Source organism: Molossus molossus, unplaced genomic scaffold (assembly GCF_014108415.1).
Source record: "Molossus molossus isolate mMolMol1 unplaced genomic scaffold, mMolMol1.p scaffold_m16_p_17, whole genome shotgun sequence".
In the NCBI taxonomy this organism is placed as follows: Eukaryota; Metazoa; Chordata; class Mammalia; order Chiroptera; family Molossidae; genus Molossus; species Molossus molossus.
The window spans coordinates 1,595,720-1,621,990 of record NW_023425352.1 but is presented as its reverse complement, the minus strand read 5'-3'; the positions used below and the strand labels follow the sequence as shown (position 1 = coordinate 1,621,990).

Below are 26,271 nucleotides of genomic sequence, written 5' to 3'. Positions count from 1 at the left end.
AACTCTCAGCTGGCCCCACAGCCCAAGCCAAGGAGGAGAGGTCATCACACCACGGACACGTGGGCAGGCAGAGCTGCAGCGACAGGAAGCAGGCGAGCAGGCTGGGAGACGGCAGCAGGTGGAGGGTGAACCGGCACCGGGGGGATGGAGATGCTCCGAGAGCGAATCGTGGAGACAGCTGCCCGGCTTGGCATATCTACTAAAAATCATTAACTGGCCAGTGTCAAACAGGTGAATGTCCCGTAACCTCAATCAAGTTCGCAAAAAACAAAACTGCTGAGGATGCACCTCCTCCACGAGAGTTATCCGCCGGCCTCAGGCTCCGGGGGGAGGGCCAGCTCTTCAGCCTCTGCCTGCCCCTTGTCCTGGCCTCCTCCCCCACCACGTCCCCACGTCCTCTCCCCCTGCAAACCCCAGCTGCTCCAGGTCCCTGAACACACCAGGCTCCCCCGGACGGCCCCGGGTTCCGCGGTGTGGACCGTCCACGCCTCCTGCCCACCTGATTGTCCCTCACCAGCAGTGGACACGTGGCTCCCTCTGCACAGCTGTCGGTTCCAGAGAGCTGGGCCTCTCGGACCGTCCACGTCCTCTCTTCTGGGACTCACCTTCCCCTTAGGGGTGTGTCACTCGCTGCTGCTGACCCCGGGGTCCTGGCCTCGGAGGCACTATCCAGTCCCCTCCCTCTGTCCCTCTCTTCAGCCCAAATGGAAGCTAACGGCCCAGGCCAGACGGGCGCCGTCGGATCTCGGGCTCACAGGAAGTAGACGTGACCCGGAGAAGCACGGGACCCAGCCCAGTTCAGTTTGGGCTGTGGTCCACCCGGGGCCCCGCCCTGGCTCCTGGCCCTTGACTCTGCCCCCCCTTCTCCCTGTGGCAGAGGCCACCTTCCCGCACCCCAGGGCCACCTGCAAGAATGCCCAGCCCCTCCCAGACCCAGGTGTGGGAGAGGAGACCGAGGGGGACAGTGACTCTCTCCTGGCGCTTTGAGCCCTGCTTCCGTGCGCTGTTTCCCTGCGGAGGAGGAGCCTGTGTCCTCCCGCGATGACCTGGCCCCACCTGAGGGCCCAGCCAGAGGTGCCCCTGTCGCCTGCTGAGGCCCCTTCGCTCAGTTCTGGCCCCCTCCCCCACCCTCTTGCACCACAGGGGAGCCCAGGGCTCCTGCTCACTTCACAGAGCCACCTTAGCTAAGTGGTTTTTTTCATTCCAAAGATGTTTGCTGAGAGCCTTCCAGGGGTCAGAGACCATGCTGGGGGCTGAGAAATAGCAGCAAAGAGGGTCAGGGAAGTTCCTGGGGCCCGGAGCTCACCTTCGAATGGCAGGAGAGACCATAACAAACAAGATCAATTCAGATCACTGACAAGGCAGCGGTTTTTACCCCAGGGCCAGGTAGGACCACCTGCCAGCATCCAACCTCCCGGCATCCAACCTCCCGGCATCCAACCTCTCGGCATCCAACCTCCATGGCAATCAACCTCCCGGGCGTCCAACCTCCCGGGCGTCCAACCTCCATGGCGTCCAACCTCCATGGCGTCCAACCTCCCAGGCATCCAACCTCCATGGCATCCAACCTTTCGGGCATCCACCTCCCGGCATCCACCTCCCGGCATCCAACCTCCCGGTTTGCATCCTGCACGACCCCATCCAGGGCCAGGGATCAAACCACACTGAGGTACATGCCCTTGGCCAGAACCAAACCCAAGGCTCTTTGGTCCACGGACAGGCACTCTAACCACTGAGCAATACCGGCCAGGGCTGGGACAATTGTCTGTTGAGTCAGCAAACGGAGTGTCTGCTCAAGACCAAGTCGGTGCTGAACGACCACCACACAGTGAATAGGGTGCTGCTTTCGAGGGGAGGGAGGGGCCGGCTCCTCGGACAGCGGGTCCCCTGTGGCTGAGCACCATAGCACGACCCAGGGAAGAGACGGGAACGCGGACAAGGGGTGAGTTCTGCAAGGAAGCCTTCAGAGGAGGTAACAGGGGACCTGGGTTCTGAATGACAAGCAACTTGGCAGGGAGGAGAGAGGTGACTGAGACCTGGGGGGGAACGGCTGCCCTGACGTGTCCAGAACCATGGACAGTGGTGCAGATGGAGCCCAAGGAACCAGGAGTGGAGAGGCCAGCAAAGACCAGAGAGACTTCAGCTGCCTGAGCCTTCATCCCGAGAGGACCGAGTGGTGTCCATGGGCGTGTATGTAGTGAGGATGTGGCCCGGTCACCCCCGCCCACTCCGTGCCTCTGCACACCAACATGACCCCAGGGGTCACTGGGTGCCTGAACTCAGACCTCACAATAGCTCCCAGTGGCCAGTTGTGATGCAAGAGAGTGTGACCATCCCTTGAGCTCCCATGAAACTGTCTTAGAAAGGTTAGCCCTGGGCACTGACACCTTCCCCCCACCTGTTGCCAGAACATGACCAGGGGACCGGAGAATGACTGGGAGACGGAGAAGCCGAGGCCCAGAGAGCCCTGGGCCCCGGACGAGAAGGCTGCAGAGAGGACATTGGGCAAGAATGGAATCCCGGCCAGAGCACTGGACACGGGCGATCGGTGTAAGGATCGAGGCTTCCGCTGGCAAGGGGAGCGATGTGTGGTGCCTCTTTTGGGGTGAGTGTAGCCTGCATCTCCTGCCCGCTCCTTCCCCTCTGCCCCGACCACGCCTGTAGAAATGGGTCACGGTGGCCCTGGACTGACTGACGTAGAATCGCCCTTGGTGGGGTTTCCGCTCCCCAAGAGAACTAGGAAGACACCGTCCGCAGTCCTGATGCACCTGTCTCTCTGCCGCCCAGGATGTGGACCAAGCGCTACGCATCAGACCCACGCGTCGCCCTCGGGAAGTACTCCCCGCTGGAGAAAGAGATCCTGGTACGTGCCCTGAAGCGGTGCACAGGAGGCCCCGCTGAAGGCAGGCAGTCACCCTGGGGGGAGCCAGCAGTCCCCAAATACCAGCAGCAGGGACAGCAGTCTCCCGCACAGGGCTCGAGTGGCTGAGTCTGCTAGTAGCCCTGTGCCAAGCCCCCGTGAGGAGGGAGCTCCCGGCGATAACACGCGCCGGGAGCAGCTGGTCCCAAGCCCGTCCCTCGCCCTCGCTGTCCTCGTCCCCCGATGTTTCCTGGAGGCCCCCCGCGGTCCTGTGGGTCAGTGCAATTCTTTCACAGTCCTAGTAGGTAAGAAGGAGTCAGAATTTGAACCCAGGCTTATCTGACCCCAGAGATTCACCCTCTTGCCCACTCCACAGGGGCTCAGACGCAGCGATGACGGGAGAAGGCGCCCCTGCCCCTGTCCCGCGGATGTCTGAACAACCCTTGTCTCCTCCACAGCGTCTAGGTGGCGTCCACACGGTGGCATCACGGAGGTTCCTGAGTGACAAGCAAGAGCAGGAGCGGAAAATGCTCAAGGAACTACAGTCGCGGTCTTTAGACCACAAACAGGCCCTGGTCTGTAAAAAACAACCTCCCCCAATCTGCCCCACCTGCGGGACCCTGGAGAAGGTGTGGAGGGCCAACGTGACCACGAGCCCGGAGGCGCTGGCGATGCCGCGGCGGGAGAGGCTCACCGTGGGCAAGCACGTGGGGCGCATGCGGTCTGCTCGCGCCTGGAGAGATGACCAGCTGTTACCCTTCATCCAGAGGGGCAGGGACTCTTCAGTCCTGTCCGGAGCGGGCCCGGGCCCAGCCGCAAGGGACAACACCAGGGAAGACGAGGGTGAGGATGACGATGATGACAGCGATGACGCTGCGCCCAAGAAGAGAGAGAAAAGTCTCACAAAAAGACAGGAAATAAAAATGAACGTAATTTTCAAGTCAAAAGAACCTAGAACACATTTGACACACCAGCCCAATGATCTGAAACCGTTCTTTCCCACAAAAAAAGGGGAACGGTCCATCACGGGCTCCACGAACCGCAACCTTTTCCGTGTCGCTGAGTTCCCGGGAGACCTGATGCTGATGAGCCAGGACTTGGTGTCCCGAGGCGTCTGCCCCGGGGACGTGAGAAGTGCCCGCTGCCTGAGAGAAGTCAGTGTCTGGAACGGGTCCATGGGCAAGCCAGCATCCCGCCGTCATTAAAGTTGTATTTATTCCCCGTGGGGAACTGAGTGTCGTGGTCCTTATTATTCTTGCAGGTCTTTCCCTCCCGTATCCTTTTGGGGCTCCATCTCACAAGGGTCCTCAAGGTAAGACCTACCTGCTAAGACTTCCTGGTCTCAGGCAGCTCCTGGCTCGTGGCTCCTTCCCAGGGTGCAGGTACCTCCTCTTCATTTACTCCTGTACACCTGTACCAAGTGAAACAAATCACCCCCAAATTTAGTGGCTTAAAACAACATTCATTTAGCTTGTGATGCTGTGGGTCAGCAATTTGGGCTGGGCTCAGCTGGGCGGTTCTCCTGGGCTCAGCTGGGTTTCTCACGTGTCCGTAGTCAACCGCCTTCACGTAGGTGGCGCTCCTTTGGGGGCTTCACAGTGATCAGCTGGGTCAACGGGAGTGAACTCCCTCCAGCAGGTCAGCCCAGATGTGCTCACAGGGCCACTGCCGGACCCAAGAGAGTAACTGGAAATTTGCAAGGCCCCTTGAAGTCAAGACGGTGAACTGGCACCCTACCACGGTGCCACATCGTGTTGGCCAAAACAAGGCACAAGACCAGTGCAATGCAAGGATGGCTAGATGGACTTCATCTCTCCATGGGAGGAACTGCAAAGTCATATTGCAAAGGGAATGAACACGGAGGCAGGTAGCATGGGGATGGTGACTACAGTCGGTCTACCACAGAGCCCCCGGAGCTGGGGCCAGCCTTTAGCCCAGACGGGGCCCTTCTTACCTGAAATCACTGAGAACTCAAACTGCCCTTTTCTCGAAGACCAGCAAGCTGAAGCTGGACAACTTGATATAAACTTCAGAGAAAGCTCCACAGTAGCTCATGTTTGGACAACGCTATACCTGTTGCACTATGGGCCACTGGGAAAGCTCACCAGAAACATTCAAACTGCAAACCAGGAAAATCTGCCAGGTCACCAGTACCTGACCACACTGTCTGAAGATGCTTTAAGCCCAACACCTAGACATGTTCTTGACCGACCATCCTCTGGACACAGAAACCTAGTTTATAGTTTGTTCTGACCATTAACCTTTGTTTTTCTTTTGTTTCATAGAAATTCCCAGGGATCCTAAGAGGATCAAAGAAATATACCTCTCTGCGATATCATTCTGCTACGTCACTAACGCCAGTCAAAGGTGTGCGAAAATCCAACCCAGTAAATATCAAGAACGATCAGAGGGGGGAACGCAAACTACGGTGCTTGGAAAACTCCACCCCAAAGGTTTACGTAAAACGATTCGCTGACCTTCAACGTCATGATGGGCTTTCAGAAACCAGACCATGGGACTGTGATGCTCACAGAACAACGGCCAGCTACTGCTGTCCACTGCTGCCATTTTACTTCCATGTCGCAAAAACAGACCCAACACCAGCTTGAATAAGTATCACCCACCTTGGCACAAACTCAGAACTCTTCATAGGAAGTAGATCCAGAAGCTTCAAAAGACTTCATTTCCAGTGAAAGTATACACATTCCTATAGAGGTCAAGCAATGCCCTAACAATCTCTCTCCTTTTCTTCTGTATTCTGTGCTCATTTTCACCTGACAGATTAAGCGCAAAAGATTTAAAATCCACAACCGCACCCTAGTGCATCAGTGAAGTTCATTCAGCTCCAGCAGGCCCACTACTTCCCCACTGCAAGCCCTCTTCCTGGCCAGCCGTACATGTTCAGCGTCTATGGCACCTTTACCTCGAGCAAACATTTCACCTGGGGGTGAGGGTGGTAAGGGGGGGCTGTGAACTCTCTGTCCTCGCTCTCAGTTGTGCTATGAACCCAAAACTGCTCTAAAAAGCCACTTTAAAAAAACTACAGTGATGACCTGGGAGTCTTTAAAAACAACTATTTTATCTATTCACCCACTCATTATTCTTGGATGCCGTATTTATTGTTTGCCTAAAAGAAAATGGAACGAATAATCAGGTTTTCTGCTCCAAAGACCGTATTTCCAGTTTTACAAGTAAATATCTCTGTCTTCAGTAACTTTTATTTAAAATATCTTAGAGGAAGTGAAAAAAAACTACTAAATTCATTTTACGAATTTAGAATAATCTGATATAACTATAGTCCGATAGGAGTAATGGGCAAGCACAGATTAAAAAGAGACTTCAGCCCTGGCCGGTTTGGCTCAGCGGTTAGAGCGTCGGCCTGCGGTCCGGAGAGACCCGGGTTCGGATCCCGCTAAGGACACGTACCTCGGTTGCAGTTTGTCCCCGGCCCTGGTCGGTTGTGCGGGTGGCAGCCACTCGATGTGTCCCTTCACATCGATGTTTCTCTCTCTCTCTCTCTGTTCTTCTCTCTCCCTCCCACTCTACCTGAACAAAAGATGGAAAAGTGTCCTCGGGTGAGGATTAAAAAAAAAAAAAAAAAAGAGAGACTTCAACCAATGTAATTTATGAACATAGATGCAGACGGAAGATAAAACAGAATAGAATTTTAGGAAATTGAGTTTAGAAGGGTAAAATATATTCTTAAAAACTAAAGATTTATCCCAAGAATAAAAAGATCATTCAAAATCAGAACATCGATTGATGTCCTTTCTCAGCAGGGCTGTTGCAAGGAGTTGACAGAACCCTGAACATCCTTGCAAGCGTGAACCTTATTCAAATGGAAGGTGAGCCCACTATCAAATCAAAACTGCCTCGCGGGTGATTGATTATCTTCCAGCCTGAAGCGCTGTTTCATTAGTTAGGCTTGAGCTGTTTTCTGCTCCAAAGACCGTATTTCCAGTTTTACAAGTAAATATCTCTGTCTTCAGTAACTTTTATTTAAAATATCTTAGAGGAAGTGAAAAAAAATATTTTTATAGAGGAAAAAATATAGAGGAAAATATTTTTCTCTACCCTTTTAGGTTCTCTAGCTGGGCCTCAGAATTAAATTGACGTCAGACGTTAACAGGAGGAAAGCACAGACATTTTATTGAATTTTTTTACATGACCACGAGGATCTTCACAAAAAAACGAAGACCCGGAGACGTGACCTGGGCAGACAGCTTTGTGCCTTTTAGAAAAACACATCTGTGAAGAGATGACAAGACAGAGGGTGTGTACCGGGGACGGTACACTGTGGGGACGTGACTGGGAGATGTGGGGGGAACAGAGGGGAAGGTGACTTCAGTCAGCTGCGCGGACAGTCCCGGTTCCCTGCTGCGGGGGGCGCCTTTCTCACGGGAATTTTCCGGCATTGTTAGGCAGAGGGGTCGGTCGGAGTCCTTCCTGCATGTGCCCTTTCTCCAGTGCCTGCAGCTCACAACAGGCAACGTGCCAAAGTGCCCCCTTCAGGAGGACACGTCCTGAACTTCCGGGGCAGCGTGTTCTCCGTGACCCAAGAGCCGAGATCAGAGGCGTTCGCTGTAGATGGGGGTCCGTCCGAAGACAGCAGTCAGAGTGGCGAGGAGGTGTCAGGATTCTGCACTGGAGGCCGCTTTCCGGCAAACCATGGTTGGTACCTTCCTGAGCAGGGACAACGGACACCGCGGGTGGGGAGACCGTTCTTTGTGCCCCCCGACGACCAGTGCAGGGCAGCTGGCGATGGGCCCCCTGCATCCTGGCTGACCTTTATTTTCAGATTCTAGGGCATTACGTTGATTTCTAGTCTACCAAGGAAGAACGTATCACCGAGTGTGGAAGGTGAAATAAATGTCCTGAGCTGTTGGCGGTCACAGGTAGCTTTGCAGAGGGCTCCCTGTGCTGGGCACCGGGCCACGGTGTGTGTGCTTTTTCTTCCTTAGCCTACGAGGCAGCTGCTATTAAGACTCCCATTTCAGCCCTGGCCGGTTTGGCTCGGCGGTTGGAGCGTGGGCCTGCGGTCCAGAGAGACCCAGGTTCGGTTCCCGCTAAGGGCACGTACCTCGGTTGCAGTTTGTCCCCAGCCCTGGTTGGTCGTGCGGGTGGCAGCCACTCGATGTGTCCCTTTCACATCGATGTTTCTCTCTCTCTCTTTCTCTCTCTCTCTCTCTCTCTCTTCCTCTCTCTCCCTCCCACTCTGTCTCAACGAAAAATGAAAAAATGTCCTCGGGTGAGGATAAAAAAATAAAATAAAAAAAAAGACTCCCATTTCAGCCCTGGCCGGTTTGGCTTGGCGGTTAGAGCGTTGGCCCGTGAACCCATGGATCCCAGGTTCGATTCCAGTCCAGGGCACGTACCTCCGTCGCGGTTCAGTCCCTGGCCCTGGTCGGGTCGTGCGGGAGGCAACCAGTTGATGTGTCCCTCTCACATCGAGGTTTCTCTCCTTTACTCTCTCTCTCTCTCCCTCCCGCTCTATCTGATGATCATTAGAAAAAAATCCTCGGGTGAGGATTTAAAAAAAAGACTCCCATTTCACAGATGAATGAGCTGAGGCTTAGGGAGAGCAAGCAACTCATCGAAGCATCCAGCTGCCATGCCTACGGGACAGCGACCCAGGACCCTCCGATGCCCGCGCCGCGCTGTGCCCCCAGCTCACATCATGAGGTGAAGCCCCGGTGCATGTCGGCAGAGCTGGGGGAAGCAGGTGATTTCAACCAGGCTTCCTGGGTTCAAGCACTGGCCTCAGGTCCGGAACATGATGCGACGTCCATAAACGAAGACGGCCCCTTCTCCTCAGTGGAAATGCTATTGGGTCCGTGTGCTCCAACATTCAATCGCTCATCGGTCTCCTTACAGACTGGCGAGAGGTGTCCAGGTCACAGTGGGGTCCTGGTTGGGCAGGACCGAGAGGTTTCGCAGGAGAAGAGACTTGGCGCCAACACGGGGAGCGTCCCAGGCTCAGGGGTGCATGGCGGTCGCCCTCCTCGGAGCTGACTCTTCTGGCCGTGGCTCCAGAGAGGGCACCTTGCAGTTCGAGTCGACGGGAGAAACCCGGAGGGGGCAGCCGAAGGAGCCAGCCCTGGGATGGAGTGCCAGCCCCTCTGCCCCGTGCCCAGTGCCAGCCTGGCTCAGTTCTGCCTTGGGGGCTGCATTTCCCCCTCTTCCTCTGACCAGGAGGGACTTCAGCTTTGCACTTCGTTTTCCTGTTTGGTGCCGTGCCAGCTGACTGGTCCCCCCGGCACAGGAAGAAGATCCGTGCAGACAGAATTCCCCTCCCCCTCCTCCCGAAGAGCTGGGCCTGGGGACTGCAGCCCGTGGCGCACCGGGCATCTTGTGTGCCGGGAAGAGTCCTGGCCAAGGGACCCTGGGGTTCCAGAACTCGGCCTCCTGCCTCAGACGTCACCCCTAAGACCCTCTGCCGCCCCCTCCCGACCCACTGCCACTGGCCCTGGGCCCAGACCCTCTCGCCCTCCCGTCTACACAGCCCCAGGAGCCGGGGCACAGGCCACAGCAGGACGCAGCCTCCTCCGAGGGGCTGGAGGGAGGAGCTGCGGAGCGTGGCACCTTCCAGGTGAAGCAGGAGCTCAGGGGACAGGGAGCCTGCAGCTGAGGGATGCAGTCAGAGGGAGGCCGGTTTCCTCGGGACGGAGGCCCGTCGCTGGTTGGGTGACTTACCTGGGGACATCCAGGTGCAGGCCCTGAGCCGTTTACAAACGCAGACGCACTCGATCCTAAACGCCGCCCCAGGAACGTGCTGTGTTCCCTCGCAGACTCGGACCCGGGGCCTCACTGACCGGCTCCTGCAAGCCCTCGGCAGGTCCTGAGGGAGTGGGCCCTCTGGGGCGCGGGGACCTGCAGGCAGCCCCGGCCCTGCTCCGCCTGCTCGGGGGGGGGGGGACCTCAGGGAGGCGGGGGCGACTCTCTCCAGACCCCGGGAGCAGAGAACGCCTTTCGCAGAGACGCCAAACTCATGTTTTCATCGGTCAGAGCAAACCAGTGACGGGAAGGGTCCCCAAAAACAGTCTGGACAGAGTAAAAGAAATTTTGTATGGGGTCCCCTGGCCCATTGCACCAGGCTGTTTCTGGGACTGGGATCAACGGTGGGGGCCCCTGGGTGCCTCAGCCCCTCCTGGGCCCGGTGCTGCCTCTGGGGGGCCTGGCGCCCTCCTATTCTGTTGTGGGGCCTGCTGACTGTGGGGGTGCCCTCGCAGGACCCCCCGGCAGTACCACCAACAACATCACACTCAAAACTGTGTCTGGGCTGAGACCAAGCAGGTCACACGGGTCTGGCACTACCGGCCCCCTGAGAGCGCTCAGGACGAGTTCTCTTTGGTGATGCGTTGCAGCTTTAGGGGAAGGGGCTGCCCTGGCCTCTTCCGTTTCACCCCCCATCCACCACCTACATCTCAGGCCCCCCTTTGTCCAGGGCTCCCTGCAGCTGCTGTCCCGCGGGTGTCACCCTGCTCAAGTCGCCCTCCGGAGCTAGGCGGGTCCCTGCAGTCCTGTCCCGGGCGTGGCGCTCAGTCCGGCTCGCATCCCCGGGGCATTGTGGGAAACTCCTGTTCTTACCCAGCATGAGCTCGGAGCCAGGTCTGGCTTCTCTCCCCTTTTCTGGCAAATTCACTGCCTTTGTGGAAAGCACCCTACCCCTTTGTTTCTCCTGCGATCCTGGGGTCACCTGTCAATCCACTCTTCTCTGGAGGCCACACGTAAACAGGAGTCCCGGTGCCCCAGCGGGACGCACCACAGACCCTCAGGGCCCTGGGAGTCGCTCTCTCCTCCAGAACCTCCTGGGCCGCAGTTCCGGGTGTGACATAAAGCCAGACGGCACGGAGTCCTGGAGGAACAGGCGCTGACCAGTCATTGTGAGTCACAGACCCTGCAAACTCCGGTGTGTCTGCGTCCTGGCCTCCCTCCGGCCGGCACCCTGCTGTTCCTGCTTTGGGCAAAACCAAAACAAGCCAAGGACAGCGGAGGGCACCTGTCCATTCTCAAGGAGGTTCTGGAAACTGCAGGGCAGAGCCCGCTGGCCCTTCGCATTGCCCGGACAGCCCGCCCTACTCGGCTCAACGTGGAGGGACCCGGCGCAGAGGTGAGGCACCACACAGAGACGGGACCAACACGTGCTGTGAAAAACATTCTTTATTCGCTTGTCCTAAAAAATGGGAAGGTGAAGCCGCAGCCCAGGGAGACTGTGGAGGTCAGAAAAGCCATCCTCGCTAGAGAAGGGTCTGCTGCCCAGTGTCCGGCTGACAGCCGCCGGCAAGGATCAGACACTAGCACCCGCTGCCTGACACTGTCCAGCACCAGCCTGCTCCGGGGAACACCTGCCCTGACCGCCCGCACCCCTCTCCACCGCCGGGGGCCTGCGCCCAGGTACAGAGTCCGGGCACCGCTGGGCGCCAAGCTCGGGGCTCGTGTTCCTTCCTTCCTTCTGCACTCGGGTTCCGGAGCCCGTGGGGCCGGGTCTGAGCACTGCCCTGTGCATTCTGATGTCACACTGAAGAGCTCAGGGGCCGGCCACGGGACGAGGGCGCTCCTCCCCAGCGTGAAGGCCACCAGGGCCCGGACCAGGAGCAGGAAGACCCGGGCGGAGATGGCAGCGCGGTGGTGCTCCCGGGGCGCTGGCCTGCTCCTCCCCGCCAGCCGCCGCAGGTCAGGAAGGAGAGGGTGTCCGGATCAGGGCGAGAGGAGACAGTCACGGGTGGTCCCAGGGCGGGGCGATGTCCTCAGAACTGGTTGTCTGGTGGAGGGAAAAAGGAATGAGAGGGAGGAGTGCGAAAGGGGAAACCGAGGCCAGCAGGGGGTGCCCTGCATCTTGTCATCCGTGGGAGCCGGGGAAGGTTTCGAGCAGGACGTCAGGCGGGGCTTTGGGAGATCAAACCCGGCTGGAGGCTCCGGCGGATGGGAGGGGAGAGTCGGAGCATTTAGACCAACTGGGAAGTGGGCACAGGAGTCCCCAAGGGGTGGCCAGGCCCCAGCTGCTGCGGCGCCCGTGGAGGTGGAGAGGGGAGAGGCGTGAGCACCGTCCCGCCGGCCCCTGCACCGTGGCCCCGCCCTGCCCTCTGCACGGCTCCGACGGCCCGGCCCTCCGGGGCTCTGTGCGCTGACCTCTCTGCGGATCGTGCACTTTCAGGGCGCGGGGTTTTACCGTTGCTATTTTTAGTTATTTGTCTCCTGGCACATCGTAGGCCTTCAACGGGAGGCATGAAATGAGTGAGTAACAAAAGAGCCGAGAATCAGGCCGACTTGGGGACGGCCTGAATATGGACACGCGAGAGCCGTCCAAGGTGCTCCGTGGAGTGGAGTCCTGTGCCCGGGGGGATGGCGTGTGACGGTCACTGTGACCCCACCTGCCCCTGTCACCAGAGCCACCACATCAGATGGCCCGACCCGGCCTGGCCTGGCCCAGAAATCCGGGAGTCACCTGCAGACACTGCCTCGTCCGCACCCCCCACGAAAGCACAGCGGGGAACACGGTCCCCGATCTGGATGAATTAAAGGAAACGGCTGGTCCGGTGCCGCCCCAGCGAGTGGTCAGAGTGGCTCAGCCCTGCCTGCACCCCGATTTCATCTCCCCTGGGTGCATTTGTGGTCATTGCCGCTGTGAGTACAATGCCATCGTTAACGTTGTTAATATCGGCGACAGGAAGGACACTAACAGAAGCCACCGTTCATCGCCCAGTGGCTGGGACCTGGCAGAGGCCAAGTGGCTTTAACTCCCATTATTTTGCGTGACTCTTGCCAGCCTAGGAGGTAAGTATGAACAGACGCAGAGGGGGCGGCTCGGGGCGTGGGAACCGGACGTTAGAGGTAGCAGGTGTGTGTGCGTCCCAGGTCAGAACTCTCTTGACCAAACCCCAGGTGGGGTCCCTCGGAGGCCGGGGCTCTTGGAAGCAGGCGGACGAGGTCTGGTGGAACCCTATCACCTGCGCGGCACGGCCGCCTGGCGCACAGAGGACGCCCAGTTCAAGGTGGAGCATGGCACCCCACAAACCTCCCGCCTCCCCCGGGTCACGGGCCCGGGCCCCTGCGGGCGGTGGGGTGCAAGGGCGGCCACCTACCCAGGCTCCTCCTCTTCTGGGCGTGCGGGGCCTGCAGCTGGACGGGGCCCAGGACCACGTCCACCTTGTCCTGGTAGGAGCCCACGTCCCTGCGGGACCTCATGGTGCAGCCTCTGCGGCAGCGGGAGGCGGAGTCCTGGGCCCTGCACACGACCATCTTGCAGTGCAGGTACACGGACGGGAAGCGGTTCAGGAAGTGGAAGGAGCTGAATTTGAAGCGGACGACGTGGGGTGACGGCTGCTGGAAGGGCCGGTAGGTTTCGTCCTTCACACACCTGCAAGAAGAGGAGAGTCCCCGTCTGCGCTCAGGCCCTGGGTGCGCCAGGCGTGGGCTCTGCAGCTCCTCGGCCCGGCCTGCTGCCGCCCTCCCCCGCCTTCAGAACCTGGCGCCCACACCGCCTGTCGGCGCTGCCCAGTCCTGGGAGCCGGGTCCCTGGCAGCACCTGGGAGCAGCAGGTCAGCCCAGGGTCTCCGCACTGACCAGCTGCCCCGCACACACAGCGGCCACCTGCTCAGTGGCCCCAGGTTACCCAGGTGAGTCAGGGAGGAGCAGGGCCCAGAGGGAGGACGGGAAGAAAGATGGCATTTCCTTCCCTTTCCGGGGCTCAGGGCCCGAAAGGCGACACTTGGCGACTCTCCGGTGTCTTTGCCGCCTTCCCCCCAGGGCTGTGTCCCCACATCAGCCTACTCCGAGGACCCTCCAGTGTTTGAAGCTCAAGGTTATTCTAACGGCATCCAGGTGGGTGATTGGGTTGGTGGCCAGGTGTCGTCAACGAGCCCCTGTGCTCCGGGTACAGTTGGGACACTGGTACCCCACGTGCACCCCTCTCTCCCCAGAAAACTGCTTTATTTTACATACATGCATGTGCAGGAGTCCCCCAGAGGGTCCTGTGACCGAGAGCCAAGCGCTCAACCACAACCTCTCAGTCACCTGACAGAAACACAAACGGCCTCTTGTCACGGCCCAGGAGAGGGGTCCGGGTAAGCTGCCCCACTTTGGCTGCCACGGAGGCTGCCGCGACTCGAACCGCCTGCGTGGACCGAACAAGACGAGCCCAAGCCCGGCTGAGAACCCGCGCCTGGAGAGGGGCTGTGCTCTGCCCGCGGGAGGTGTGAACTTGGTAGGTGACGGTGTCGCTGTCCACCTGGGAGAGGCAGGCAGGACAGGGCCAGCCAGATTCCCAGCAGGTCACCTCACCCTGTCAGTGCAACTTTCGCGCGAGGCCCTGGTCACTGGGGTCCCAAGGCCAGGACGTAAGCCAAGCAGTCGTGTGAACGCCCGCGGACGGGCCAGGGGTGCCGATTGGACTTGCCCGCCCCAGAGTCCTCGGACCCCTCTGTGAGCTCAGAAGAGGTGAACCCCACCTCCCCAGAGTCCCGTCACCCAGAGAGACAAGACGAAGGCAGAACAGCGCAGCCTGGGCACCCCCGACCTCTGATCGCACAGCTTGGCTGGACCACAGACGCTGAGAACTTCCGTCTCAACGGACGCAGGTCAACTTTCGGGCCTTCTCTGGGACCCTCACGTGGACAACCCGCTGCGCATTTTCTCTGCCCGAGTCCCCGTCAACTCTTTCTCATTCAGCCCTCCCAACAGCCTCTGCCTGGGCATCACCACGCCCCTCAGGCGGGTGACACAGCTGGTCCGCGGCCGAGTTGGCACCCCAGCCGCAGTCTGCTTCAAAACGAACGCTGTCCCATGACACCCGCGTCCTTTCAACACTGGGGTATGCCTGGAGTCTCGTCCCCTGGGGCCGAGCCCACCTGCTTGGTGACCACTGGTGAGCCATCCGGGTGCCAGACACCTGCCTCCCTCTGTCCGGTCAAACTGGAGCCGCCAGGCCCACATTCTGCGCCCCGGAGCCGCTGGGCTCCTCAGGTTTGGCTTATCAGGTAAAGGCCGAAGCCCCCCCACGGAGACGCTCCTTACCCTCTCCGGATGAGGTCATACGTCAGCGATGTGGAGTCGCTGGCGTACGGCGACGCCAGGCAGGTGTCCACAAACAAGGCCAAGGAGGCGTCGGAATGGCGGATCTCAGCCTGAACGTACAAGTCCTGGCCCAGGTGCACGTAGTACGGGCTGCTGGTCACGGGGTAGAAGAAGGACGGCGACGTATAGAAGGACATGTTCACGGCGAAGTTGCCGTACTGCACTTCCTGCACCTGGACGGTGTCGTTGGCGACGTACATGACGTCCACCCAGGAGTCCTGGAGTAGTTTGCAGCTGACGTGAACAAGCAGGTCCTTCCTCCTCTTGATGACGCCGCTTGAGACGGCCGCTTTGAGGACGTTGGAGTAGATGATGGTGTCGTTGTCCACCTGGGAGAGGCGGGCAGGACAGGGGTCACGTTGCTGATTTCGGTCAGAATGAGAAGAAAGTGACTCAGCAAGACTTCAGCCCCCTCTCAGCCCCCACGGAGGTGGCACACGCCTGGTCCCTGACCTGGGCTGGGCCTGCTGCCCACCAGAGGGCCCCTCCCCCCTTCTCTGCCATAGGAGGGGGCCGCAGGGGGCATCGGGGCTGGGGCCTCCTAAGAGCTGTCCTGGTGGGGACATGGGTGGCCTGGACAATCCCTGCCCTGTTTGCAGCAGGACTAAGCTGGGTGTGGACTCCAGAGCTCAGGACCCTTCTGGCCGGTCCTGGTTCATTCTCAGGCTGCGGGAGAGCAGGGAAGGCAGGCGGGCGCTCGTGGGGGCTGCTGGCATCAGTGTGCACTGTGCACGGGGGGGGGGCCGCAGCTGTGCGGCGGGTGTCTGAAGCTGCCGGGCTGGAAGCCAGAGGTCGGAGTCATGGCCGCAGCAGGCCCCAGACAGACAGCCCGGCGGGCACGGCAACGCCCGGCACCGCCCGTCAGTCTCCTGCCCGGCGGGCACGGCAACGCCCGGCACCGCCCGTCAGTCTCCTGCCCGGCGGGCACGGCAACGCCCGGCAACGCCCGGCAGTCTCCTGCCCGGCGGGCACGGCAACGCCCGGCAACGCCCGGCAGTCTCCTGCCCGGCGGGCACGGCAACGCCCGGCAACGCCCGGCAGTCTCCTGCCCGGCGGGCACGGCAACGCCCGGCAACGCCCGGCAGTCTCCTGTCCGGTGGGCACGGCAACGCCCGGCACCGCCCGTCAGTCTCCTGTCCGGCGGGCACGGCAACGCCCGGCACTGCCCGGCACTGACCGGCAGTCTCCTGCGTCTCCACTCCCGCAGCCTCAGTCCCTCGGCAGCAGGCCCCTAGGCCTGTGGGTCTCTGACATCGCTGACGGGCCTGCCATCCTGTAAGAGGGACTTTTCTGGGGGTGAGCACCTCGCGTCTCCGGCAAAGGATGCTCTGTCTTCCCGGGGCTGCTGCGCTGGCGACGGGCGTGCAGCCAGGCAGAAGCCGTGGCGGAGGGGGGCTGAGAACAGCTGCCCGAGTGCCCAGGAGGACAAGGGTGGACGGGGCCCGGGAAGCCCCACAGGCCGCCGTCTGGCCCCAGGGGAGGGCGCACCAGCGGGTCCGGCCAGGTGGCGACGGGAGCTCCTCCCTCCCCAGCTCCCAGCCAGGCACGAGCTCCCGCAGGCCGCGGTGCTTTGCCAGAAAGAAGGCGGAAAGGACACGCCGTGCCTCAGTGGAAATCCGGAAACGTGCGGCCGCGTGACGCTCCGTACAAGGAGCGAGGACGTTCACATTCTCAGTGCGCTGCCGCCCTGTCCTCACCCCAACCCCGAAGCGCATGCTCTCAGACCCCCCGGAACCTGGAGCTCTCCCGCCTGGACCGACTGCGCTGGAAAGACCTACCCACCCCCCTTCCTGCCATTTGGAGGTGGCAAGGAGCAGATGGGTATCGTCACCCCGATTACATGCTGGGTACAGACACCGTCGCGTCCGCTGGGCCCCCCAGTTCGAGGCGCACGGCGCGCATCACCGCAGGAAAGCGCTCGGCAGGAGACGCGGGGCCGGCTCACCTGCTGGGTGGTGCCGCAGCCTGAGTAGGGGATCGCGAAGGTCACCCGGCTGGACGTGATCCGGGGCTGGCACTGGGAGACGCTGTTCCAGTTGGGGATGACCAGGTCCCAGGCAGAGTAGCCCAGAGACTGCAGGTAGCCCCTGCTCACGCTGGCTTGCATCTGGTTCGGCAGGCAGAGCAGCTCTGTGGCCGAGGGCAGACGGGGTCAGTCAGCGCCCCGAGCCCAGCCAGTCCCACTCAAACCTCCGCCCCTCCGCAGGTGCAGGGACCACGGTGGCAACGAGGCTCGCCACCCCCCGAGGTGCCCACGGGCAGAGATGAAGGAATGGAGGCAGGATGTGGAATGTTCGCCCAGGTCCCGCCCCCCAGAAAGCAGAGCCGCGCTCGGGCCGAACTGTGGGGATAGAACAGGTTGGTTCGCTATGGGGCGGCTCCAAGCTGAACATCTGGACCGAAACGAGAGCTTGGGCATCACCTGGCCCCGTCCCTGGCCAGTCTGTAAATCAGTCCAGTAACAGCTCGAATCACGGCTGCCAGTCTCACTGGGACACGGCAGAGTGACCAGTGGTTTTCAGATGGCAGGCAAACGTGCCCGGTCTCAGGACACGGTTAGTGTCCCACACTCTGGAGCGGTCACGAGGCCTCAAGCCAGGGGTCATTCCTGCCCTTCCACTGACATCTCCCCGGAGGCCGGAAGCACCGTCTCACACCTTCTGCTCCGTCTCTGCTGGCCGCAGGGAGGCCAGGACGCTGCCCATCAACCGGCTCTGGCCCTCGGCCTCGTTTGTGGGCAGCCAGGGTCCCCGACCCACTGCCGTGGTCCCTTTCCGCACACCAAGCCTCAGTGACCGGCCAGGGCTACTCTCGTCTCCTGTCCGACCACCACAGGACAGCTGAGGAGCAGAGGGGTCTCAGAGGTGCCCCCCGAGCCTGGGACTTACGGGTGCTGTCATTGGACGGACTGGAGTAGTAGTTGGCCTGGAACCCTTTCCTGGTGACGCTGCCGTCACTGACAAAGCGAACGGACAGGAAGTTGGACGACGAAGTGAGGGAGTCCCTGGCCCCCTGACAGAGCCGGGCGATGAGGGGGGAGCTGTGGTAGGGGCCGTCGAACACTTCGATGTAATCATAGTTGCAGTTGCTCTCGAGCCTGCGGAGACAGGACAGCAGTCTGGCTTCCCTCCCAGCCGGGATCTGAGACAGAAGGCCACACCTCCAGGCCAGGTGTGGGGGCCACACCTCCAGGCCAGGTGTGGGGGTCACACCTCCAGGCCAGGTGTGGGGTTCACACCTCTAGGCCAGGAACTGATAACATTTATCATAGAAAATGATCAACTCTCTTAAATCAAGCAGAGAGCCCGGCGAGTGTGGCTCAGTGGTTGAGCATCGACCATGCACCCAGGTCACCGGTTCGATTCCCGGTCAGGGCACATGCCCAGGTTGTGGGCCCGATCCCCAGTTTGGGGCGTGCAGGCGGCGGCCAATCGATGTTCTCTCTCATCCATGTTTCTATCTCTCTCTCCCTCTCCCTTCCTGTCTAAAATCAATAAAGAAAAAATAAAAAGAATGTATTAACATTTTTAAAAAATCAAGCAGAGATTCCTCTTCCCGTGGCCTCTATACACGGGGCTCAGTCCTGCCTCTCGGGGTCACCTGCAGCCCCTCCCTGAGAGCCTGCGCACCGTGTAGGAAAGGGTCCCATCCTGCTTAGACTTTGTCTTCAACCAAAACGGACCTGGCTTCCCCGAAAGAAAAGAAACACCCACAAATTCATCATGATAGAAATAAATCACTGAAGCCCTGGCCAGTTTGGCTCAGCGGTTAGAGCGTCGGCCTGCGGTCCGGAGAGACCCGGGTTCGGTTCCCGCTAAGGGCACGTACTTCGGTTGCAGTTTGTCCCCGGCCCTGGTTGGTCGTGCGGGTGGCAGCCACTCGATGTGTCCCTTCACGTTGAAGTTTCTCTCTCTCTCTCTCTCTCTTCCTCTCTCTCCCTCCCATTATATCTGTACAAAAAATGGAAAATGGAAAAATATCTATCCTCGGGTGAGGATAAAAAAAAAAAAGAAAGAAATCACTGAAAAGATCAATATTGGCCACGTCGAATCCCCTCTTTGAAGCTCAGGTTCTTACGAACAACGGCGAAGTAATCCTGGGCACACATGGCGGCCATGCGGCCAGCGTGGACCAACCATGGGGGTCGCCAGCGCGTGGCCTCCGTCCCGCAGGGGCTGCCAGAGAGCCCGTCGTGGGCAACCTGCTCCCACAGGCCTCACGAGCTGAGTCCCCGAAATCCAACGTGAGTTGTCATGACGAGCAGATCAAGATCATACTATATCTTTTGCAAAACCCCAAATAAATGTCCAAGGGAGAGACCCCCAAGGTCACCAAACATCAGAAATCCCGAGAGGAAGCTGCTTCACTCGGTGGTGGCTGCTGGGGGGAGTCGTGACTCCTCCTTTCCAGGACTCGAGCACCGGCGTGGTGTCCGTGAGGCCTGTGCATTCCCTCTGCCCCCCAGAGTCCCCCGCGGAGAACACTTCCCACTGGTTCACCTGTTTCTCTCGAGACATTCCCGGTAACCAGTGGGGGTGGGGGGCAGGTATTTTAGTCCTTTTTTTTATCCTCGCCCGAGGACATTTTTGCATTTATCCTCAGATAGAGCAGGAGGGAGAGAGGAGGGAAGAGAGACAGAGAGAAACAGCGACGTGGGAGAGACACATCGAGTGGCTGCCACTCACACAACCCCAACCGGGGCCGGGGACGAACCCCAACCGAGGTACGTGCCCCTGGCGGGAACCGAACCCAGAACTCTCTGGTCCGTGGGCCGACTCTCTAACCGCTGAGCCAAACCGGCCAGGGCTTAGTCCTCTTTTCTGACTGAGACTCAGGAAAGTTACGTGATTTCCTGTGGTCACACAGCAAGTTCTTGGCCAAACTGAGACGTTAATGGAGGCTGCTGCCCCGGCCCCACCTCCCCGGGGGCCTCTGTGCGAGGTCGGAGCACCCCCCGAAGCAGGGCCCGAGCGCCCTCCGAGTGTCCGCGAGGCCCCCACTCACTGCACGTCTCGGAAGACCACGGTCACGCGGTCGTTGTTCCGGACTTCGATGTCCCACACGCAGTTGGCGTTGTTCGGGTAGTTCCCGGGGTAGAAGGGGCTGGTGAAGCTCCCTGATGGCTGAGACAAGAAGCCTCCACAGGTGTAGTTTGCTGCGGGGACACATGGAAATGTGGTGACCCCAGGGCACACAGCACGGCACCTGGGGAGAACGTGACAGTCCCCAAGACAGAGGCCAACAGGAGGGCCGAGGCCCGGCCGTGCACCAGGCTCGGTGGGATGCCCTCCAGGCGCTGTGCACAGAGAAGCCACCTCCTCCGCGGCGCGTCACCCCGCCCCAGTGGCACGGTTGCCGAGGGGAGGGGAGGAGGGTTTGCCAGGGAGCTCAGAACTTACCGGCTGGGCTGGTGACGATGTGGGCAGGAGCTGTCGACAGAGAAAAGGTAGTGATCAGTTTCCTGGCATCCTTGACACCATCACTGAGCCCTTCCGGTGCTCTGTGCCAGCAAAGTGCCAATCCTGGGGTCACCACAGGATGCTGGGGCCAGGCCAGGCCCTCAGGGAGCTCGGCCCCAGGTGGGAGCCGAGGAACAGACCCTGACGGTGGGCTGAGCGGAACCCAAAGCTCTGAGTGCACCTCAGCCTGAGACTGAGTCTGCTTTTCACGTGCGCCGAGCTTCAGGAGCGCCCCCACCCGGACGGAGGGAGACCCCCCACCGTCCCCTTGCAGGGCATCTTCCCCTTCGAGCCCCGCCCCCACGCTACAGAACGTCCCCCACCCTGGACGGAGGGAGACCCCCCACCGTCCCCTTGCAGGGCATCTTCCCCTTCGAGCCCCGCCCCCACGCTGCAGACCGTCCCCCACCCTGGACGGAGGGAGACCCCCCCACCGTCCCCTTGCAGGGCATCTTCCCCTTCGAGCCCCGCCCCCACGCTGCAGAACGTCCCCCACCCCAGATGGAGGGAGACCCCGCCACCGTCCCCTTGCAGGGCATCTTCCCCTTCGAGCCCCGCCCCCACGCTGCAGACCGTCCCCCACCCGGACGGAGGGAGACCCCCCACCGTCCCCTTGCAGGGCATCTTCCCCTTCGAGCCCCGCCCCCACGCTGCAGAACGTCCCCCACCCCAGATGGAGGGAGACCCGCCACCGTCCCCTTGCAGGCCAACTTCCCCTGTGAGCCCCGCCCCCACACTGCAGAACGTCCCCCACCCCGGAAGAGGGAGACCCCCCCACAGTCCCCTTGCAGGGCATCTTCCCCTTCGAGCCCCGCCCCCACGCTGCAGAACGTCCCCCACCCCAGATGGAGGGAGACCCCCCACCGTCCACTTGCAGACCAACTTCCCCTGTGAGCCCCCCCTACCCCCCTGCTGGAGTCCTAACGGCATTTCTGAGGGACACATACACCCCTGGGAGCTCCCGGAGGAGGGGTCGGTTTCTCTTTTTCACTGTTTGGCGATTTCCCACGCATTCTTGCTGGCGACGTGGCCGTACACACGGCACAGGTCTTAGAATACTTCACATCGTAAGAGTCTGAATTTTTAAGTGCATTCCAGACACCGGCCAGCCCGCGGCCGCGGCCCAGTGCCTCTCTGCGTTCTAAGGAAAGCTGAGGTGTACAGAGATTCCCTTCTAAAGCTAGTCTTCATCTCGGGATCTTTAATGACAATGAAGAAACAGAAATAACCAGAAGAGTCTGGCCGGTGCGGCTCAGTGGTTGAGCGTCGACCCTGCACCAAGAGGTCCTGGTTCGATTCCCGGTCAGGGCACATGCCCAGGTTGTGGGCCTGATCCCCAGTGGGGGGCGTGCAGGAGGCGGCCCGTCGATGTTCTCGCTCATCCATGTTTCTGTCTCTCTCCCTCTCCCTTCCTCTCTCTAAAATCAATAAAGGGAAAATATATATATATATTTTTTTTTATCCTCACCCGAGGACATTTTTCCATTTTTTGTTCAGGTAGAGTGGAAGGGAGAGAGAGGAACAGAGAGAGAGAAACATCGACGTGAAGGGACACATCGAGTGCCTGCCACCCGCACAACCAACCAGGGCCGGGGACAAACTGCAACCGAGGTATGTGCCCTTAGCGGGAACCGAACCCGGGTCTCTCAGGACCACAGGCCGACGCTCTAACCGCTGAGCCAAACCGGCCAGGGCGGGAAAAAATATTTTTTTAAAGAACACAAAGAAAGAGCCCAGAGAGCCAGCGTCTGGGGACCAGTGGACTGATGCGGGCGTGGCTGCGGCGGGGCAGACGCTCCAACCCGAACAGCGTCTCTCCAGCCCAACACGGCTGCTGAGCTGTGTCCCTGCGTCGGGTGTCAGGTAATTTACAAGTGAAAGCATGATTATCGGTGAAAGTATCCACTTGTTATCTCCCTCCTTCCTCCCAGGACTCTGGAGACCCTCCAAGAAATAAAAGCCTTTGAGTCTATTCTGTGAAGAATCCAGTATCTGGTCGACTTAGAGGAGGAGATGTCCTCAGCTACCAGTCCGCAGGGCGGAGGGGGCCGTGTGGACGCAGGCGGGGAGGTGCGGTGGCCGGCGGGGAGGTGGCCTATGCGGGCTGGGAGAGGCTGTGCACGTGGGCTTCTGTCCCAGGGACAGCTCAGCCTGGGGATAAGAAACCAGGGCCCTGTGCATGGGGGACCCGAGACTTACCAGAAGTGATGTTAGGTGTCGGGTACCACGAACCTAGAAAGAAAATGCAATGACGTTAGGATGTTACTGAAAAATTTTAATTCCGTGGTCCATAGTTTGATAGAAGTTAAACTCTTCTCCTTACTGCAGGCCTTCTCAGGGCCTTGGCCATTCCCGTTTACACCGAGTGGCCAAAAGAGCCACGTGACAGGGCGTCACAACATGTCTGGCACCAAATATGTTCATCATGACGCAAGGGACACGTTGGGGGTGCCGCTGTCAGCGAGAAGGGATTCGTGAACATGATCATTCATACGGGTTTTACTCGCCCGTGTTTCAAAAGGGACTCGATGCTCCGTGGGTTGACGTGGACTGGGACTTGCATCTGGAATGACCAGACCCTGAGGGCTCGCGCCACGACCTCTCGCAGAGAGCACTGGCTGCCGGCTCTGCAGACTGAGCTCCGTGACAAGGTCCGGGGTCGCCGCTCCCCCGGAAGGAGTCCTCACAGAGAAGTCATGGCCCACAGGGGCCGGCTATTACCCCCTGCCTCTGCAACCACGGGGAACTCCGCACGAACTCCTGGGCTGTGGGGACTCACCTGGGGTCGTCCAGTTGGCTTGTGAGGCTGCAACAAAGAGTAGGAAGGGTCAGCCGGGCGACACGTGTGGGAACAGGCCGCTCAGCGTCCTGAGAGGGGCGGGGGCCCGTGCCGGAGAGCTGAGGGTACACGAAACACTCAGGGGTCTGTGCCCCTAAGAACTTTGTTGGGACGACTTCTTAGAACCTTGGACCACTTTGCCTCCGGACTGCTCGGGGCCCACCTCGGGGAGATGCGGTGCCCACTACAGGAATTCGGGGACAACGACTGACCTTCCAGATGCTGTCAGGGAAACTGCCCGTCTCCCAGGGAGCTCAGGTAGACACCAGCACAAAGAGGAGCCCTCAGGTCCCAAAGGGGCCACTATACACAGGACAAAAGTCCACAGGGCCCACCTGAGCAGATGACGCTGGCGTCCTCGCCGTGGCCACAGTTGTGCACGTTCCAGCCGTTGTGCGGGCAGTGCCACAGGAAGGACTCGTGGCCCGAGCAGCCCACGTCGTCCAGGAGAATCGGCCCTGAGCCCTGGCCGAAGCGGGCGCTTCCTGGAGCCGCCCTGGCCCAGCCACAGCCCAGCTGCCTGCACACCACGTTGGCGTCGTTGGTGTCCCAGCTGTCGTCACACACGGTGCCCCAGGAGCCTCGGTACAGGACTTCCACCCGGCCCTGACACCGGTCCCCTCCGTTCACCAGCCGCAGGTCCAACCTCGATTCAGTGGTGAACCCTGGAGGACGGCAGGACACAGGCAGGTTCTAGACTCAAGACCTTTCTCTTGGCCGAACCCAGGGCAGGCGATCAGCTGTGAACATGAGGATGGAGACTGACATTTACCTGTTGTTGTGGGATGTGCAGTGGTGGTCGAAGGCAGCCAAGAGCCTGGAGGAGACACGTCAAGGCCTTGCTTAGGCGTCACCTGAGAGTCCTCCACCTCCTCTGTCAGCCTCCCTGACAGGGCCACACGCCCCTCCCGGCACCTGCCCCTGAGGTGCACAGGTCTCCTCCTCCGCGAGGCCATCGGGGGGGGAGGCCATGAGGGCTCAGCCTGTCGCCCACCGTTCCCACTCGGCAGGTCTGCTCCAGCAGAGATCTTGTACCCCTGCCGCCCTAGAACCAAGGGCTCCCGGCTGGGTTTGAGCTCTGCCCCTGACTCTGCATCTGCACAGAAGGCCTCTGGAGGTCGTGATTAAACTACCCGGGCACCACAGGACCCAGGTCACCAGCCAACCACGTCCCCCTGACACCTGATCTCAGGACCCTGGTCTGCCCACTGCCCACAGGTCCCAGCGATGGAGGCGTATCTGGGGACTCGCCTTGCGGGTCCCTCTTTCCCGGATTCAGAAGCAGACAGAGGGCCCGGGAGGATGGAGACTGACATTTACCTGTTGTACTGGGACCTGCAGTGGTGGTCGGAGTCAGCCATGTGCCTGGAGGAGACACGTCAAGGCCTTGCTTAGGCGTCACCTGAGAGTCCTCCACCTCCTCTGTCAGCCTCCCTGACAGGGCCACACGCCCCTCCCGGCACCTGCCCCTGAGGTGCACAGGTCTCCTGCTCGGCGAGGCCATCGGGGGGGAGACCGGGAGGGCTCAGCCTGTCGCCCACCGTTCCCACTCGGCAGGTCTGCTCCAGCAGAGACCTTGACCACCTGCCACCAGGAGCCCTGTGCTGACTGGGGTTTGAGCTCTGTCCCTGACTCTGAACTGGACAGAAGGCCCCCGGGGGGTTGTGATTAACTTGATCAATTCCAGGTCCCGGTTCCCAAGAAGCAGTATCACGGGAGACTAGCAACCTCCAGGTAGGGGAGCTGAGGACTCACCTGGCCAGGATGTGTAATGCGTCACCGCAGCTGTGAGGGAGGAAAACACAGTCATTCACAAAGCACCCAACCTCCAAAACGAAGTCCCAGGTGGAGGATCTCCGCAGACACACAGTCCCCGGGATGTCACGGCCCATCATGCCCGAACCTCAGAGCCCCTCACACCACCACCCCTGCCCCTGGACACGGCCAGCCTCGCTGAGTCCGAGGACTCATTCCTGGTGTAAGAAGCCATGTCCGGCCTGGGACCAGCCCCCACAGCTGGGTGATGGGTCCAGAGAATGAGCAGAGCATGGACCTCCCCACGGGGCTGAAGGTCACACCAGTGTTTCTCCCTCAGGGGCTAGGATGTTAGACTTTATCCCAATTTCTAGACGTCCCCGTGTCCTCATGATGCCCCATATGACACCTTCCTGGCCCCTTCCATTCACTGGGTCCTGCCTCCTCTCCCCATTCTCTCCACACGCCCAAGAGGCTGATCATCATCCCAGACAGAGGCGCAGGGACGTTCTGTCCTGCCTGCTGCAAGGATCTCCAGGGAGGGGAAGCCCCCAGAGTGCCGGTGGAGGGGAGCGGAGACACCCGCATCCTCACGGGGACACCCAGGGTGCAGCTCCATGGCTCCACGGTCAGGCCAAGACCCTCCCTTTTGGCAAAGTATCGGCTTCTGCGTGGCCCTGGCCGACCTCAGGCACAGTCTCAGAGGTGACAAGGCCTCGCCTGAAGCAGGGAACAGGCACGATCACCCCTCTTCCAGGGACAGCACCTCGAGCTCCAGGATCCCCCGGCTCAATGGGGGAAGATGCGGACCTGGAGCAAATGTCTCCTGGTGGGCTTTCAGCTTTGTCCCTGACTCTGATCAGGACAGAAGGACTCCGGGGGGTTGTGATTAAGCTGCTCGGGCACCACTGGACCCAGGTCACCAGCCTTCCATGTCCCCCTGACACCTGGTCTCAGGACCCTGGTCTGCCCACAGCCCACAGGGACACGGAGATGCAGGCACATTCGGGAACTCCTCATGGGGGTCCCTCCAGGCTTGAAGCAGACAGAGGACCCAGGAGGACGGAGACTGACATTTACCTGTTGTACTGGGACCTGCAGTGGTGGTCGGAGTCAGCCATGAGCCTGGAGGAGACACGTCAAGGCCTTGCTTAGGCGTCACCTGGGAGTCCTCCACCTCCTCTGTCAGCCTCCCAGACAGGGCCACACGCCCCTCCCGGCACCTGCCCCTGAGGTGCACAGGTCTCCTGCTCGGCGAGGCCATCGGGGGGGAGGCCGTAGGGCTC

At 60.3% G+C, this 26,271-nt stretch overlaps 1 protein-coding gene across 1 annotated transcript in view; it reads right to left on the bottom strand.

Annotated features, from left to right (window-relative positions):
- Positions 1–26,271, bottom strand: part of LOC118632667 (deleted in malignant brain tumors 1 protein-like) — a 163,148-nt gene that overhangs the window by 98,385 nt on the left and 38,492 nt on the right. The window contains 6 exon segments of the mRNA XM_036265900.1: positions 14,061–14,079; positions 15,076–15,090; positions 23,566–23,895; positions 24,003–24,047; positions 24,551–24,595; positions 24,986–25,015. Of these exon segments, the coding sequence (XP_036121793.1) occupies positions 14,061–14,079; positions 15,076–15,090; positions 23,566–23,895; positions 24,003–24,047; positions 24,551–24,595; positions 24,986–25,015 (484 nt within the window).